Below are 19,642 nucleotides of genomic sequence, written 5' to 3'. Positions count from 1 at the left end.
GGAGCAGCCAACTGGGTTTGTGGATCTTAATAAGATTTGCTATGTAAGCTTTGCAAGAACCTTCATGGCTTAAAGAAATTAAATCATAAATGGTATCATAAACTTTATAAGATTGTTGTAGGATGTGGGTTTTAGGAGCTCTCTAGCAATACGTGTTAGCACTAGCGCTAGGGTTTTTTCCCTCGTTACTAGTGCCACCCTTAGCTATCCTTGGTTGCAATTTTCTCCGGGAAACTGGTGGTGGGGACTCTCTTGACTAACACGTCCTGAGTTCAAAACTCGTCATAGGCCTCTTGGGATTGTTTCTCCCGCTCTCTCTCCTCTCTTAGCCTATAGGCTAGTGAATGCAAAACCATGTTGATTCGAGCGAGTGAAAATGCTGTCAGCTGGGTCGTCTCAGCCTTTGAACGCCATTGCCTTCAAGCCCACCGTAGCTTCGTTTTGTGTCAACAAGTCGGCACCAGCTAGGCAATCTCTGTCTCTCTCTCTCTCTCTCTCTCTCACGCACACACACACACACACGCACACACGCACGCACGTGTTTCTGTAGTATAATCCTTGGTTGCTTTGCAGAAAAACTTGCAACTGCACGCCTCTGCAACAATCGACCATTGCAGAAGTACACTGGCCGGATATATTTGAGAATGCTTATGATGCAGCAGGCCAACTTGTTCGTGTGGCTGCCTGCCATCGTAGAGCACTTCTGCAGTCTACTTTGTTTACTTTTGCGGCAACTTCTCTGCCTGCAATAGCGACAGAGGAAGCTGCATTGAATTGTGTGGCAGATTTTTCCATCTCCGATAAGGTGTTCTTTGACATTTCCATTGATCGAGAGCCTGTTGGCCGCATAGTGGTGGGTCTCTTTAATGAAGATGTGCCTGTGGGTGCAAAAAGATTTGCTGACATTGCCGTTGGAAGCAGAGGTATCAGCTATCGCAAGAAGGAGTTTGAGAGGATAACTCAGTCCTACATACAGAATGCAGGCATAAGAAATTTCAGCCTTAGTGGGGGAGTGGGAGATGCTGCCCAATTTACAGGTGGCGAGACCGCGGATGCATTGATCCCTGAGCTTGAGAATTTGACCAAGAAATGCCCAAATTCGACAAAAAATGTTGCGGGAGCCGTCTCTATTATAGTCAGGGATCCTTCGAAGCCTCCTCCAAAGCCCAAGCTGATAGCTAAGGATGGAAAGTTTGAAGTGATTGAAGAGGAGTTGCGTCCAGATCCAAATGGTACACAGTTTGCTATTATTATGCAAGATTCACCGCAATTGGATGCAAGCAACTTGGTTGTTGGAAAAGTAGTTGATGGCTTCGATGTGCTCAAGCTCATGAGTGGCGTAAGAGTTGTGAAAGATAACACAGGCAGCCCTTACTTCAAGTAAGCTATATTTCGCACAGTATTTTTTCATATGGTAGCTATGTGCCTTATTTATTCCAGCACTGAAGCTTGGTCAAGTTTTTTATGTATGTTTTTTTGGCAATATGATTGAAGTGCCATACTTATTATTAACTTCTATCATGGGTGGGAAGGCCCACACTCAGGCATCATGTGATCGCGCCCCAACATGATGTAGGGCATGCTGGAAATAGGACAGGTCATCCTTCTTCTGAGGAGGGTTTACTCTAGTCTTCATGGGCAATAGCCCTAACAACAACAAGATACAAGCCACACATGGTTGGGGGATTGTACGTGCATGGTCAGTCATTGCCTGGACTTACAAAGTCCTTTAAAAACATTGTACTAGTTGCATTTTTAATACAAAGCAACTCTGGTTTTCCTCTCTCCCTGCCCGTGATCATCGCCATCTCCTCCACCGCTCTTCTCCAGCATTTCTGCATTGTACCCAACTGCTTGTACACCTCGCGTTGGATCTCTTTCCGAAGATCCTTTGGATTGATAGAAGAGTTTGGAACCCTTCTTGTTGATTGATTGTCGTTGGCTTTAGCTTTCATTGGCATCTTGGATTTGGGATTCATTGTACTCTGCCACTTCTTGAAAACTTGTATCATCGGTCGAGTCCATATGTGCTTGGCGTAGAGTGGATCCATGGAAAAAACAAGGAGGCAATCCATATAAATCTGCACCTCTAACTAACACCTTCAGTCGGCAACATTGAGGTTTATCGCTAGCGTGAGCTCCACAATGGGAATACTCTCCTTTGCAGGTTCCTCACGCTGAGCCTCCTCGCCCTGAAATTCCTAATTGATGCCTTTGGTTGGCAACGTTGAGGTCTATCTCGGGATTTGCAACGCAAATACCCTCCCCTACAGGTTCCTCAAGCTGAGCCTCCTCGCCCTGAACCTCTTCATGGTCGGCCTCTTCTTCGACTTCTTCCTCAGCTTCCTCTTCTACTTTCTGTTCAGCTTTTCATTTCTCATACTCCTACTCCTACTCAAGAGTCTGTTTGATGCGTCTATAGCGTGCATCCAAAAGGTCGAATTGGACCCTCCATAGGAAAGAATTTACTGGAGCTTTGATACCACTGTAACTGGCAAGCCGCTAGCGAGGCGGTGAATCAACAACAAACATGTAAATGAATTGAAAACCTCAACTTGAAAAGAGCGTTGGAGACGAGGTACGGTAGAGCATAATTCTCTACTCAAATGCACTAGCCCCTAAGAGAGGCACCCATAGGGTACTTCTTGCTTAATTGATAATCACAGGCACAACTGCCGGGGAGTCACTTTGAAATCTCGCAACCATGTAGTGATCGAGTGGATCCGCACGACGCATGTCACTCTCCTAAAGGCACGCAATCCCAAAAGCAACTGTTGTCAAAAGCTAGCACTCAAAGCTATCTAGAAAGACAACGCTTTCAATAACTAACCTGGAAAGCAAGCCCTAGGTCCTAAATGCCACCTAAGCATACGACAACTTCCACATTAATGATTTGCTTGGGAATTCCGCTAGCAATTGCACTACATTTCCACGTGCCCACGCTCGGATATGGGTCCTTTGATCCGGTGTGATTCCCATTCTGCTCTTCCTCTCCTCATGCGGTCCATAGTAACAGGGAACGGGTGGAATGCAGCCTAAATGTTCCGAAAGGGCGTTTCAGACGAATGCCGTTCCGGAAAGTAGTGTCACCGGAACTCGGCGGAATGGACCTCTAGAACGGCGGAATGGCATCCAGAATGGTCAACTGAAAAAGTCTTCTAACATTTTTTTAACTAGCCATTTGGGGCTCTTTGGGGGTGCTATTTGGAGGGTAGACTTGGGGCTCGTCTCAAGCTCCCCCTCCTCCTCAAGCTCTCAACGTCTCTCTCTACGGAGCTACTCTCCTTGCTAAAGCTTTAAGCTTGGACATGGAGCTCTAGCTTCTACCTCTACTTTTTTGTGGAATGCACAACACCCTCAAAGAACAAATGTGGCTTCTACCTCTCTTTCTCAAGCTCCATCCCTCCCTCTCCTGTCTTAGGCTCCATTTCCCTCTCTCTCTCCAGAGTCAAACTCCATCCCTCTCTCTCAAGTTCCGTCTGTCACAAATTGATGACGTGGCATGACCAGATGGATAAAATGACTAATTTATAAGTTATTCCCAACTTGCGGGCTATAACCTTCACGTTAAAGACTTCAACTTCCAAATTCTTAATCAGTCCCAAACACTTCACTTTGGCATGGTTTGCTAGTCGAATCCTAGACCTAGAGCTCCCGCATGTAATGAGACCCAGTCTCTCGACACATGACTGTGTGATCACACAAACTTGAGCACCTCCATCAATGTAGGCCTCTCCCATGCCCACACCTTTGTGCCAAGCGTTCACCACAGGACAAATGTCGGATAACTTTCCCACAGCCAACACTGTGACTTGTCCACGCTTCGGCTCTTTCTCTGGATTCACTAATGACTTCCACTGCCTCTTAAGTTTGGACACCATATTTATCAATTGTCCAAAAGTACTATCTACTTTCCTCCTAATTAGGTCTTCCTTCAAACTGTAAGCTATTTGGCCTTCTCCCAAAGGTAAATCTGCTACTTCAAACCGTCTACGAGGTCTTCTCTTCCTCTTGACTTTCGCATCTTCACCCTCTTTATCTTTCCCTTTCTTTTTGCTGTGACCTGGAGCGGCATAGCCTTCCCTCTCTCTTTTGCCTACGGACAGCATATCTGCTTCTTTCTTTTCAACCTGCACAATACCCACATGACCACCAGAGGTTGAGGCTTGATTTTCTTGTTCAGTACCTTGATCTCCCCGTATATCCAATGCATAATCATTAGCCCTGTTAGGAATCTGCTTAGGAAGTGGAAACATATCACCTCCCATCCTTGTTGGCTTTGAACAATAAGTGTTGATATGACCAAGTTCACCATAATTATAACAGGTAGAGATGAATCTCCGTTGTGGCTCAAAGACGCCTTGTCCACGACCCGCATTAGCATTAGGTTGACCTTTTCACACGCCTGGGCCATTCCTCTACCACGACCACAACCACACCACCTCCAAGAATACTGAGCCGCAATTCCTGCATCATGGTCATCATATCTTGCATATTTTGAACCTTTTGAACAGGTTGGGCTCTAGCCTCTATCTGATTTCCCTCATTTTGGCCACCATTACCTTGCACAGGACCGCTTTTCCATACTCATTGAGTCTTTGAGCCTTCCAGTCTTTCTCCCTGGCGATAGTGACTGCTTCGTAGTGGGCCTTTTCAACTCAATTTCTCATTAGGCAATCCATGAAACTGTTGAAACTCGTCCGCCATGTTCGATTGCCACAAAAATACTTACATGTGACGTCGAAAGTTAAAGGTCGATGGATCGCTCCAGTACCTAATCCACCTTACACTGGGTAACCAGACTCACTCCCAGTGCTTGGCTTCACAAAACCTCAGGACCCTCCAAAGGCTGCAATCCAATTACACGATTTCCTCAAGTGCCGTTCTACAATTTGCACATACATAGGCGGTTGTCCATAAGGACCCACATCCCCTTTACATTCTCTGCCTGTAGAATAGGTTACCTGGAACGCGGAACGGGAACGGCGACGGGCCTCTCCGCGGAACGGGGGAACGACAAGGGGTCCGGAACGGGAACGGCGTGGAACGGGAGGCGTAAAAAACACCCAAATAATGCAATTTTTAGCGTTATGTGTTTGAATACAAGTAGTAGAGTCCTTTGACTCTAATACTCACAAAAAACATGATTTGAAGACCATTCCACCTTATTATGGCTTGATTGCATCGTGTGGTAAGATTGAGAGAGGCTTCACTTCTTGAGACCAAGGGAGAGAACTTGAAGCCTTGAAAGTTGAGGGCAAGCCCAAGAGAGAGAGCTTGAGAGCTTGAGGCCCGAGCGCGAGGGTAGAGCTTGAGAGCAAGGAAGAGAGAGAGCCTTGAGGCTTGTTGCATTTGTGAAGGAAAGGGGTGAGGGGGGAGCAATTTATAAGGAAACACACACACCCAAAATCTGTCCCTTTATGCTTTCTTACCATTGCTGCCGTTCCGGCCCCGTTTCCCCCCCGTCGTTCCGGTGATGCCTTGTCTGTCGGAACGCCTTGTGTGAGGATTCTAGGTACTAATCTTTAATTAAGTACTTAAACTCATGATTAAGACTTAAGAAACTTGAACTGAACTTAGAAACAAGACTTAGAAGACTCTGTGTTTGATTGATTGAATGTGTGATACAAGGGCTCCTTATATAGGAGACGAAGAGACAAAAATGAAAAGACACATCTCCTGGTGAAGAGACATGACTTTAGACGTAAAGACACATCTTTTCGGCGAAGAGCTGCAAGCATTGGGCGAAAAGTCGCATCCGTAGAGCGAAGCGGTGTGACTAGTCGTCGAAGGAGTGTGGCTTTTGGCGAAGAGGCACGTCTTTTGGGCGAAGGGTCGCAACCATCCAAGCGTATGGGTCCTTGGCATGGCACTTTGCGTATCTGCAACTAGGAGTAGATGTAATACTGCAACATAGTCACAATCGTGACATTCCCTCCCTCTTTAAATAAAACCCAAGGTAGTTGTAGAAACTCCGGGAGAAGGAAATGTACTGTTATTGGCCTTCGCATCCAAAGATCTTTCTGTTAAGTCCCATGTCATGGCACTGTTATTGATCATGACTATTTTTCCAAACTGAAAACTGATCATATCTGCAACTTGTCTCATCTTTGTCAAAAGTATCAGTATCATATCTGCAACTTGATTAGTGCTTTTGGCAAAGTCATTTGTAACTTCGAGCTTGTCCAAGAAAAGATTGAATTTTTATGTGCTTCGAGTGAAATTATTGGTAAACTGACTTGAGTTTTCTTTTGAGTAAAGACCACTAGTTGGAAATCTGTAAGGTATTCCATTGGTTTATTTGAGACAGTAAAATCCTCTTGAAGGGATGTCGTAGACTGAGACAGAGTAGTGTTTGGAGGTATATTGTTAGGTGCAGTGGAAGTGAATGTTGAACTTTGCTCAAGATGAGTGCTCCGAACTGTGCTCAAGGGTTCCTTACGGAAGGGAGAGCCTTCCGTTCCTTTAGTGAGAGAGTGCAATGGACACAAACAAAGTGAATAGACACTGTGAATGAAGGTGCATGAGACTGAGAGATAGAGAGAGAAGAGAATACGACACCAAAGATGTTGTCAAACCCTCCTCCAAGGGCCCCACTCTCAATGGCGAGAGTGGTCTACTATTGATTGTACAATCTGGTACAAGATGTTGATGCAAATCTAAATGGTCCTATGTCGAGGCCGATGGTGGTGTTGACGATGACGAGGCTATGGCGAATGCTTGGGAATGCTTGCGAATCTGCTATTGTCGACGATGACGGGCTGATCTGCTATTGTTCATGCTACTTGAGAAAACGCTGAGGTCATGCGGCTGGAAACGCTGAATTTGCATGTGCAAAACGCTGTTCTGCTGCCCTGTAAAACGCTGCCAATGCTGTCCTTCTAACGCTAAACCTGCTAGCAAAAATGCTGTCCTGCATTGGTTCAAAAACGCTAGTCAGGCTGTCATGAAAACGCTGGAGTTGGCTGAGTGTGCAGGCTGAAAACGCCAGGCTGCTGTGACTGAAAACGCTGGCCTTCCCTTGCTGAAAACGCCAGGTTGAAGTGGCTGAAAACGCTGGCCTTCCCTTGCTGAAAACGCCAGGTTGAAGTGGGGGTTGTTCTTGCTGAGAAGGTTCTCCAGAGGCCTGCTGCCCTAGTGCCTGTTGCTCTCCTTCTTCTGCCAGAAAGTGCTAGCTCTGGTTTGCTTATATATTTATTAGCAAAATTGCCCTACCTAGTTTCCAACAAGTCACTTAATAAATAAGTGAAAAATGTCAAAAATAGGGAAAATAGGTCTAATGCACTGAAAAATGATCCTGATGGAATTTGATGGGAATCTGATGGCATGCACGGTCTGCGAACAGACTCACAAAAGTGCCAGATCACTTCCTATTCTAGACTGACTTGACTGAACCGAACCCTGGTCATACTGTAGCTTGTCCATGGACACATAGGGTTGGATGTGTCACGTGACATCCCCTTCTTTTCAAAGTGAGGTACTGGTACCGAACTGTATGGCGTCGAGGGAGATCGCCAATTGCATCCGGAATTCTGGAAAGGACTCTTTGCCGGCCCACTCCAATGTGTGGGTCGTGCGATACTTGAACTTCATAAAGGTTTGCAAAGTCTTTTTCTTTGGGCCGCGCCGAAAGCGACACAAAATCTTCTGTGGCTTCTTCCATGCTTCTACTTCGTCTAGAGTTATGCCTCTACCATCTTCAAGAATCTCCGAGGAGGAAAATTCCTGAAACCACTTCCAACACAAAAACATGAACATATCCATTCTATGTAAAGTGATTGGAAAAATACTATTCCTTCAAAAAAATTGTGCATGCAATGTAGATAAACCAAGTGACGGAGTGCCAAACCGTTCATCAAACACATGCAAACAATGGGGTCTATTCTTGTCTTTCTGATCTAAATCAATCAACTGTGGCAAAACACAATGGAAATGTCGATGCTTGATGCTCAATCCTTCTTGTGCTCTTTCTACGACTGTGTCGTGCCCAAGAAGAGACATGGAATGTGACTTCCTTGAATGCATACTTTTCAGCTTTTCATGAGAAATGTGCATACATCCGTGCTCATTCAAGAGTGAATCGTGCTCAACGTACAATATGGCATGCCTATGAAAAGGGATCACATAAAGATGCTGGCTAAAATAAAGGAAACGATCACGAATGAAACGCTCGAACAATGCGTGCTGACTAATCATTTGAACACGTAGTACTTCCTGTGAGGGTTCTTTGGACCTAGGCTCGAGAGCCAAGAATCGGTTTGTCGTGTCTAATCGAATCTGCTTGGGGGGGGGGGGGTGCGCTGTGGACCTCGACTCGAAAGCCAAGATCGATTCTTCGTGATTGATCGAATCTGCAACGAGGTTAGCTTCGCTAGAAAAAGCATCAAGTAAACTATCATCCTTGTGAACAATCACGTCTTGATCATACAAATCATCATGCTCGTGAGAAATCACATCATGATCATTATGCAAATCATCATGCTTGTCATTGTCATTCAAATCATCATGCAAATCTTGTGTGTCATGCTTTGGAGAAGAAGAGACTGAGAGAGTCTCCTTTTCCTCAATCTCTTGCATCTGTGCCTGAACTTGAGAAAAGACTCGCAACATCTCTTGCATTCTTGCTTTGTTCTTGCTATCAAATTTTGCTTCTCTTGCTTTTTCTTCCAAGCGTGCTTACTCGTACTCACGCTCTATGGCTGCCATTCTTTCTTCGTACTTACGATCAATTTCTGCTTTTCTTACTTCGCGTTCTAACTTCCTTGCTTCGTGTTCTAACTTGCTGTCCATAAACATCTGCTCCAACTCCTCCATAGGAGTTAGTGCAATCCTTGGCATAGATGGGGAAGGGGGAGGGTTGGAAAAACCTCTTGGTGGGGAAAATTCTTCGTCTCTCTCATACTCATCACCTCCAAGCGAAGTATCCATTTCGCTTCGAGTGATGACCATCCACTGAAGTCTTGGGATCTTGTGGGTTCTTGTGGTCCTTGGAGTCTTGAGGTTCTTGGGTCTTGAGGTTCTTCTTTCGCTTGCAATCTGTGTTAGAGAAGGATCTTCTCTTCACCGAGTTCTGCTCTTTTCTGCGGGCGCACCCCTTGGCGGCCTTGCGCTCACACCAAGGTTGCTTTTTTCTACCTCACGTCGATTGGCCGGCTGCTAAGTGCACGGTCCGCTCTCAATGAGTGAAAAGAGGCACAAGGGGAGGCTGGACAAGCCCTTCTTTCTTGGGATTCCTGTCACTCTTCATAAACACGATTAGGAATCGACACGCCCAAGAGGACTTGGGTTACATGCGACCGCAACAAGCAAAAGAAATCTTGTGGTTCTTTCCTTGAGTGATACAGAACACTGCCAAAGCTCTGATACCAATGTTAGGTGCAACGGAAGTGAATGTTGAACTTTGCTCAAGATAAGTGCTCTGAACTGTGCTCAAGGGTTCCTTTTACTTACGGAAGGGAGAGCCTTCCGTTTCTTTAGTGAGAGAGTGCAATGGACACAAACAAAGTGGATAGACACTGTGAATGAAGGTGCATGAGACTGAGAGATAGAGAGAGAAGAGAATACGACACTAGAGATGTTGTCAAACCCTCCTCCAAGGGCCCCACTCTCAATGGCGAGAGTGGTCTACTATTGATTGCACAATCTGGTACAAGATGCTGATGCAAATCTAAATGGTGCTATGTCGAGGCCGACGGTGGTGCCGACGATGACGAGGCTATGGCTGAAAACTGAATGCTTGGGAATGCTTGCGAATCTGCCACTGTTGACGATGACGGGCTGATCTTCTACTGTTCATGCTACTTGAGAAAACGTTGAGGTCATGCGGCTGGAAACGTTGAATTTGCATGTGCAAAACGCTGTTTTGCTGCCTTGTAAAACGTTGTCAATGCTGTTGTTCTAACACTGAAGCTGCTAGCAAAAACGCTGTCCTAACTGGTTCAAAAACGCTAGTCAGGCTGTCATGAAAACGCTGCATTAGGTGCCTATTTCTCTCCTTCTTGTTCTGCCAGAAAGTGCTAGCTCTGGTTTGCTTATATATTTCATTAGCAAAATTGCCCTACCTAGTTCCCAACAAAAGTCACTTAATAAATAAGTGAAAAATGTCAAAAATAGGGAAAATAGGTCGAATGCACTGAAAAATGATCCTGATGGAATTTGATGGGAATGTGATGATCATGCTGTGTGCAACCAGAGGATATGCATCTACTCTTAAGTGCCTGGACATTGCGAACAGACTCACAAAAGTGCCAGATCACTTCCTATTCTAGACTGACTTGACTGAACTGAATCCTGGTCATGCTGCAGCTTGTCCACGGACACATGGGATTGGATGTGTCACGTGACATATATCCATCTGTAAAGGTTTACCAATAGAACAAGTTGTGTCCAAAGATTCAATTGCAGCGACTAAAGTCGTGCTGCAAGAGTCTGTATCTGCTTTATCCTTTGCACCGTTGAAGGCAAGGACTGGAGTCTTCAAGTTTGAAGAATTATCATTCACCATAGCATCTCGTATCTGTTTAGAGATAATGATTGTATTCTGCAAGGACGGTGACGAGGCGAATTTTCCTGCCTGGATTACAGCCATAGAAGGGGTTATGTGCTTGTCCGTTGTCACATAAAGACCAGAATCTTTTGAATCTTCAGTTGTTTCAGCGGATATTAAGGCTTCCAATTGAGAAGGGGGAGGTCGAGGGAGTTGATGCCTCTTAGATCTTTGAAGGATCCTCTTGCACAAGGAAAGGATCAATAAATCTTCGACTTGACTACCGTAAGATAAGAAAGACTTAAATGTAGGGCATGGCACGCGAGGGGAAACTTGTCCAGCGTCGTAGCATTCACGACCGAGTACCCGACTAGGGTCGGATATATGTGCCACTAAGTAAGCCCATCTTGATATTGTTGATGATCCTTTGGAAGCTTCCTATTGCTACTTTTGTTGCTGATGATTCCGATAAGAAGTTGGTTGCTTAGAATTGTAGCATTTCCAAGAATATTCATGCTGAGACTTTTGCTGCTCGCACGAAGGTACTTTGTGTCTAGTTGTCTCTGAGAAACCATGCTTTGGGTGAGAAAATTTTGACTGCGAAGCCTCCGATTTGGTCGGTTCAAAGGTTTTCATCTGTAACTGGTCCAAGCAAGTGTTGATGGAAGCAAGACTAGCTGAGAAAGTCTGTTGCATAGCTTCCATTTGGGCTTTGAGAAGGGCAAGCATCTGCGCATGCTGACCATCTTCTTCATGGGACGACGACATGGAGATCTGGACCTCGTCGATGGGAGGTGTCTCCTGTGGAGCGGGTGACAAAGGTGTGTAATCCGGGTGTTATGTGCAGCGGAATGAATGTTTGCGCTTTGTTCAAGATGAGTGCTCCGAACTGTGCTCAAGGTTCCTTTTTTTTCTTATGGAAGGGAGAGCCTTCCTTTCTTAATGAGAGAGTGCAATGATCACAACAAAGTGGATGGACACTGTGCGTGCAAGTGTATGAGACTGAGAGATAGAGAGAGAAGAGAGATACGACACCAGAGACGTAAAACCCTCCTCCGAAGGCCTCACTCTCGTCGGCGAGAGTGGTCTACTTATGATTGCACAAACTGGTACAATGGGAATGCATGTGGCTGATGCAAGTCTAGGCTATGTCGACGATGATGACGGTGATGACGAAACCGACATAAGGGCTGAAATCTGCAATCTTTTATCTGTTGTCCAAAAACGCTATGGGCTGAAATCTGTTGCAAGTCCAAAAAACGCTGATTTTGGGGCTGATTCTGTTGGTCTTTGTCGCTGAAATTCTGCAGGTCTTAGGGCTGAAAACTGATGGTCTTTGATGGCTGAAAAAACGCTGCATGGCTGAGGGTTCATCTGCTAAAAACGCTAGGTCAGGATCTCCAAAAACGCTAGGTGCTGGGGTATACTTGCGGTGAAGATCTGGGATCAAAACGCTAGGCTTGTGGTCTTGCTGTCGTCGGAATCTGCAAAGCAAATCGCAGGCTGATCTTGATGGGAAAAAACATTAGGTCTTACAATTTGCAAAACGCTAGGCCTTCTGATGGGTTCTGCTGAGAAGTTGCCTGTTGACAAGGTGCTCCTGTTGCCTCTTCTGCCATTTAGTGCTAGTCTAGGTTTGCTTATATACAAACTTACTCAATTTTCCCTACCTACTTTCCAACAAAAGTCACTAAAAAATAATAAGTGAAAACTGTCAAAAATAGGGAAAATAGGTTAAATGCACTGGAAAATTCCTCTGAAGGATTCTGATGGGAATGCTTATGATCATGCTGTGTGCAACCAGAGGATATGCATCTACACTAAGTGACTGGGCATGCACGGTCTACGAATAGACTCACAAAAAGTGCCAAATCACTTCTAAATCTAGACTGACTGGACTGACTAAACCCTGATCATGGTGTAGCTTGTCCACGGACACATAGGGTTGGATGTGTCACGTGACACCGGGACTAGGAGCTCGCTGTGAACATGCACCAGGGACTGAAGCAAGATTATGTTGTTGACAGGGAGTAGGGTATCGTCCAAGGATGTACTCGAAATGTTGAAGATGATCAGGCTCACACGCAAGGAAGATGTGCCACACCACCCAAGTCTGGAACTGTGTCGAGTGGCGGTGGGTGATGTATAGCAGGTACTGTTGCGGAGCCGGTACAACCTGGGGTACTGGAACGGGTATCTTTGCTGGAATGGGAGCGCTTTCGGGAACTATAGCGCTCACGGGAGCAGGGTCGGGTTTCAATGAATCGGGAATGACAATAATTTTGGGTTCGAGAGTATCGGGAATGACAATGACTTCTTGTTCTGGCAGGATTTGATCTGGAATCTCGTCTATGTACGAGAGAGTGGATTGGAACATCGAAGGCATTGTTGGCCATGATGGTGAAAAGTCCGCTCGTGCAGAGTGCACCCAAAGTTAGGGCGGGAGAGTGGGAGAGAGTGGATTGCTAGCTGCCAACGTTCTCTCGAAAGCATTGTGTGCTGCTCGTAGAACGTTTTGTTCATTTTTTTTAATTGAAGGGGTATGTTCACATAGACCCTTAATTATTGGGTCTTGGGTGGCTATTTAAATCAAGTGCATGTGCGGGTAATTTTTAATGAATACCTTGCGCTGAGTTTAAAAAAAAACGTAGGAGTGATTGGTTGGCAACGTGAAACTTTGTCTAGCGTATAAAATTGCTAGTGCAAAAGGTCCAGTGTAAGGAATTTGTTGACGCTTCGTAATTTCGTTGCCGCTTGGTGGATTTGCTGCCCCTTGGTGATGTGCCGCTTGGGAGATGTGCCACTTGGGAGAGGTTGCGATGCAAATTGACGCAAGCGAAAGGGTGCAATTCAGCCAGCTTTTCAGAATTTCCGCCAAAGGGTGCTCACACGAAGGGGTACTCAGAGGAAAGAGTACGCATTGGAGCTTGAAAAGGCACATCTCTTCGCACAGACCCATGCAACATCACGAGCATAACCGGTATGCTTACACACAGCCATGCAACATCACGAGCATGACCGGTATGCTTACACACAGCCATGCTGCTGTCTCTTGTCTTATGTAGTATGTATAATACTACAACATAAGTAAATTTAGGTTACCTCATGCCAAGATGTGTGTGTACCACCACCTTTCTTCTGCTTCCATGCAACTCCGGGAAGGGGGGGAGAGGGTAGCGGCGAGGGTGAGAGGCTCACAACCTTCGGGTCCCGGGAAAAAAATTGCTCTGATACCACTGTAAAGATTCTAGGTACTAATCCTTAATTAAGTACTTAAACTCATGATTAAGAGTTAAGAAACTTGAACTGAACTCAAAAACAAGACTTAGAAGACTCTGTGTTTGATTGATTGAATGTGTGATACAAGGGCTCCTTATATAGGAGACGAAGAGACATAAATGAAATGACGTATCTCCTGGTGAAGAGACATGACTTTAGACATAAAGACATCCTTTCGACGAAGAGCTGCAACCATTGGGTGAAGAGTCGCACCCGTAGAGCGAAGGGGTGTGACTAGTCGTCGAAGGAGTGTGGCTTTTGGCGAAGAGGCACATCTTTTGGGCGAAGGGTCGCAACTATCCAAGCGTAGGGGCCCTCCTTGGCATGGCACTTTGCGTATCTGCAACTAGGAGTAGATGTAATACTGCAACATAGTCACAATCGGGACACCCTGTCACAAACCGGTGACGTGGCTGTTGGCTGCCCATGGTACACACACACCATTTCGTCTGAGAAGTGGGAAGCGTGCTCACTTATTTAAAGATTACAAGGGATGCCCAAAAGCAGAGCCCCAAAAAGTTGTAAATCAAAAGCTTACAAATAAAGCACATCTTTTTGCTTTTCTCTCTCCTGCCACTGCTTGGCAAATAAAGCAAAAGAGGCTTCTCTCTCTCTGAACCTCTTGCGTAGAATAAAGCAAAAGGGCTCTCTCTGTGTGCAATTGCGTAGCCACTGGTGACGTGGCTGCTGGCTGCCCATGTCAGTCCAAAGGAGATATCATTTATCTTTTCGGACTCACCAAAAACTCAAATAACCCAAAAGTCGTCTGAAAGGCTGTCTTGTAGACGTCTCCCAGTGCGATTTGGATCTGATGATATCCACTCTTCAAATCAATCCTGCTAAAACACGAGGATCCCTGTAATTTGTAGAGTATATCATCGATACTAGGAATCAGAAATCTGTTCTTGATGGTGATTTTGTTGAGAGCTCTATAATCGATGCACATTCTCCAAGATCGTCTTTCTTCAAAACCAACAACACTGGAGAGCAATACGGTGAAGTACTAGGTTGGACAAGACCCTTTTCCAAGAGGTCTTTCACTTGGTTCATAATCTCTTCATTCTGGGCTCGGCTCACACGGTAAGGTGGCGGTTCGGTGGGGTGCTTCCAGGTATCAAATCAATGGTATGATCTTCAGGACGAGCGGGTGGTAACTCGCCTGGCAGACCCTCTAGGAAGCAATCGGCATGAGAGTGGAGAAAATCTTGGCGTTCTTTATCAAGTACAGACATATTTGTCCTATCCTCATCACTCAACTCTTTCAAAAAGATCGAGTAAACAAACAGACTGGATTTCATTAACTTTGAAGTGGCCGAAGCCGATACAATAGGGACAGACTCGCCCTTAAGTTTAATATCAAGTACAATGGTTCTGCCCTTCTCTGTGGCCAATGTCGCTTTCCTCGCCCGATAGTCGACCATGGCGTTGTTCTTGTGGTACCAGGGAATTCCCAAGCGGACATCACAACCTTTCAAAGGCATTATGTAAAAGCCCTCATGCCCCAAATACCCCTGACAATGCAACCGAAGTTTGCCAATGACAGGTGTAATGGCTACGTCCTTGTCGGGTGCCGCTAGAACTGCCTCCACAAGTGTTCCTATCCGATTGAGAGTGATCTCGAGCCGCGCCGCCAATTTTGGTGAAATGAAGTTGGCCTTGGCTCCTCCATCAAAGAAGACCAGGGCTTCTTGGTCTTTCACTTTGCCCCAAGCTCGGCAAAGTTCTGTACTCTCGTCCCACGTGCTGGGATCGGTACCCACGCAATCTGGAACCAGTCTTGTTTTCATCTTGTCTTTTCTTCCATGTTCCTCAGCTGCTCTCGAACTCTCAGGCCTTTCGTCGTCCTTGTCGTTCTGTTCTTTCTGTGCCTTTTTAGGGCACTTCGCGGAGATATGTCCAGTTTCCCTGCATCCAAAGCACTTCCCTTCCTTGATGTAGCGAGCTCTCTCTTGTGGAGTGAGTTTGGGTCGTGCATCTTTCTTTTCTTGGTTGCTCTTCCTCTTTCTACTTTCATTTGTCGAAGTCTGTTCGGCTCTTTGCGTCATGATCTCAGTGGTGGGGTAGGTCAGACTGCCAGAGTGAATGGCAAAACCCTGTTTTGCATGACTCATCAACTCCTGAATGGAAGCTGACTTTTGTTCCAAGTAGTGATCTCGGATCTCTGTAGGTAGACCCAAGGTAAACCGCTCAATCTGTTCCTCCTAACTCCCTCATGCCCAATTAATTTCCAGCTTCTCCCCCAAGCAGCAGAACTTCTCGGACAACCTTCCCCAAAGCATAGCTTGCTGCTCCGGTCACCGAATGACACACCGTAACACACGGCTTGGAGCCCATCATCTCGGCTACTTCGAGAAATCTTAAATCTCAGCATTTCCAATTCCAATCATTAAGTTGGCCCAGTTGCCTTTTTCGCATGCATCGACAATCACTTTCTAAGTTGAGACCGTCCGCTTCGGATGCTCATAACTCATCATGTACAAGTCCGATGCACGAGCTATAAAGCACATCTGAAAATATTTATTAAAAACCATGTCTTGGGGACTCGAACAACCCAAAACATTAGCACCTAAGCGTGGCAAAACCACACCTTTGTACATGAATTTTTACATGGTCACTTCCAAGACTTGCAGGGCTATGTACACATGTATACATGAGGCTAGTGGGCAAGCTTTTTGGCATGATCTAATGACTTTATGCTCATCCAAAAAATGCATGACATAGGTTGCCAACCCCCCTTAGCTTGCTTGATCATTCATGACAAACAGAGGTTTCTAAAGTGAACAATTGTTGCAGCTCATTCCGAGAAACCTCATTCACATTTTCAGATGTCTTCACACTGTCTTCTTCCATTGATAGCATCTCATTTGTCACAATTGTCATCAAACGTGCCATATATTTCTTCAATCTGTAACCATTAACACGATATTTATGCTGTGTACCACCCAAATCTGCCAACTGCTATGTGCCATTGTCCAACTTGTTCACAACAGTAAAAGGACCTTCCCACTTGAAAGGTATTGTCCAACTTACTATTGTATCGGAACACAAGATCACCTTTTTCAATTCCTTTATCTTTCACACATTCATTGGCCTTTATCTGAGCTTTCTTCGACGCTTCTTCATAGTAGCACAAAGCCAAAACTCTGTCCAATTGCAAACATTGTAGATTCAATAGCCTTTTCTACCAAGTATTTGTTTGCCCTTCGTCTCCCAATGACAACAATTTTGAGTGCAAATCTCCACTTCAATTGGCTATAAAGCTTCCTTGCCATAAACCAAGTGGTAAGGAGAAAATCTTGTGTTCGTTTTGATAGCAGTTCTGTAGGCCCATAATGCACAAGGCAACTCTGAATCCCAAGATTTCCCATGTGATTGTGTCATCTTTGTCAAGATTTTCACCAACTCTCCGTTGAACCTCTCGTTGAGACCATTGCATTGTGGATAATAAGGAGAATTGTACTTGTGCTGTATATTGAGCTTCTTACATAGGAAATCAAACAGCTCTCCTCTAAATCTTGGTCCTCTATTAGAAAATAGCTCTAGTGACACACCAAATTTGCAACATATATGCTCATATACAAACTTTCCTATATCTTTACTGGTAATCTGTTTGACAGCTTTAGCTTCTGCCCATCGTGACAAATAATCCACTGCTGTCCAAATGTAAGCATTCCTTTTGCTAGTCATGGGTAAGGGTCCAATAGCATTAAGACCCCATTTTTCAAACACATCAAAACCTAGAATTGTCTTTCGTAATTCGGGCTTCAAAATTCTCTTTCCCATTTTCTGACAGGCAAACAAGACTTGCACCAATGGTTAACATCCCGCTGAATGCTTGGCCAAACATAGCCTTCTTGCATTTATGCAACATGATCTTCATGGCAAAATGGCCTCCACAAGATCCCTCATGATTTTCTTCCAAAATCTTGTAAGTTTCCTCTTTCCAGAGCACACGACGCAAAACCAAATCACTTCCTTTTATGTAAAGCACATCATCAAGCATTTTGTACTTCTTAGCTTTTCTTATAAAAGCATACTTTTTGGAGGATGGTAGATCTTCAGGTAAAACACCCGTCAACAGAAAATCAATCTCCTTTGATAACACTTCCCTCCGATGATATAAAGGGGCATTTGCCTTCAACACAAACACAAAGTGATCATTTCTTGGGCAGCATCATGAGCTTCTTCATTTTGAGACCTCTCAATATGCTACAAATTCCATGCTTCAAACTTTTTTAGCAACGATTTTACCTTGAAGCATAAATTCTTCAGTTTAGGTTTCTTATTCTTTCATACCCCCAATACTTGCTTTACCACCAACAAGGCATTTCCTTTGATCTGTAAGCGTCTAATTCCCAACTGTAGACAGATGTGCAAACCACCTTCAAGAGTCATGTATTCTGCTTCATTGTTACAGCCCTTCTTTTCTTACAAGTTTTCCTTGCGCATCATAAATGACAATGCCTCCCGAAGCATCATCATGACTTCTTCGATAAGAGCCATCAAAATATAACAATAAAGCATCATATATGACAAGAGTCTCGACTTTCTTCTTTCGCACCACCTCCCTTAACCAAAACAAAAGTGTCTTTATAAGTGAGTAAATTTGCCAGGGTAGCCCGAGTACTCTTTTCTACCAAAAAGGTAAACTGAAACTCCTGCAGTTCAATAATCCATTTCATCATTGCAGTTCAATAACCCACTATTGGGCTTTGACGACGTTAGTGGGGATGTCGTGGTATTTAGTCAATACTATGCATGATGGAGCTGATGGTTATATCGTCTTGTGGGTGACTACCATAAGTCTATACCTTGCACTTTTCTTCAAGGGTGAATCTGGGCTTATCCTGGATTCATCTAGGTACATTTCATCACTGTTTTTGATATATTCGAATTATTGAACAGCTGAGGAAGCAATGAATAATTGGTGAGAAAAGTGAACGACTTTTGCAACAAGTAATGTCTAAATCGTTTGCAAGCATAAACCATACTGGTTATCACCAATTTAATTTCAGAGTAATCTCTTTCATGAGGAGTCTTTACTCTGCTAGCATAATGAACATGCTTCATATACTGAGATTCCTTCCCCTTTTGCAATAACATGGCCCCAATGGCATCGTCTCCCACTGATGGGTTAACATAAAACTCCTTTTTCCAGTCAGGAGCTTGCATAATGGGTAGTGTACTCAAAACTTCTTTGACTTTGTCAAAAACATCTTCACAGTCACGTGTCCACTCCAAAGGATCATTCTTAACCGCTTGCTGCAATTGATACAATAACTATGATGCCAAAGGTATGAAACGAGAGAGATATTTAACCTTCTGTATGAAAGTGACCGACTGTTGGGTATCTTTTGGAGATGATAGCAACAACAAAGCCTCCACTTTCTCTGGATCATTTGTTGAAATCACATGTCTAAGAAGCTTCACCCTTGGCTGCGTCAAATGAAACTTCTTAGGGTTCAACTGACCCCTGCATTCATCATAGCTTGCAAAAGTCATTTTAAGCTTCTGAATATGCTCTTTCCTTGAATTGTATACACAAAAATCATCTATGAATTCTTTGACAAACTTCCCAAGAACCGGGGTAAGGACCCAATCCACTTTTCTTTTAAAAGCTCAAGGCCCATTTGTTAACCCAAAAGGAAGGCAACAAAAGCAGAAACAACCCCATGGCGTGATAAAAGTAGTCTTTTTTCGATCTTCAAGAGCAAGGATCGTCTGAAAATATCCTGAATAACCATCGTATCTTTCAAAGCTAGCCACTGCATCTAAAAGTTGATCAATGAAAGGTAAAGGGTAAGAATCTTTCTTGGTCACTGTATTTAATGGCTTATAATCAACACAAACTCTCCAACGCCCATCTTTCTTTGGAGT

General features: G+C 44.6%; 1 protein-coding gene across 2 annotated transcripts in view; it reads left to right on the top strand.

The window, feature by feature from the left end:
• Positions 1 to 323: 323 nt before the first annotated feature.
• LOC147449372 (Cyclophilin-like peptidyl-prolyl cis-trans isomerase family protein) overlaps positions 324 to 19,642 on the top strand; it is a 66,290-nt gene continuing 46,971 nt past the window's right edge. Inside the window, exons 1-2 of one of the 2 annotated variants that reach the window (XM_086521816.1) lie at positions 324 to 468; positions 574 to 1,380. In XM_086521816.1, coding sequence (XP_086377942.1) covers positions 377 to 468; positions 574 to 1,380 — 899 coding nt within the window. In that variant the 5' untranslated portion in view covers positions 324 to 376. Of the gene's footprint in view, positions 478 to 573; positions 1,381 to 19,642 lie in introns of both variants that reach the window. The other variant, XM_086521815.1, reaches the window with a different exon arrangement.

Source organism: Adiantum capillus-veneris, chromosome 10, assembly GCF_014529385.1.
Source record: "Adiantum capillus-veneris isolate H3 chromosome 10, ASM1452938v2, whole genome shotgun sequence".
Taxonomy (NCBI): Eukaryota; Viridiplantae; Streptophyta; class Polypodiopsida; order Polypodiales; family Pteridaceae; genus Adiantum; species Adiantum capillus-veneris.
This window is presented reverse-complemented; position numbering and strand designations above follow the sequence as displayed.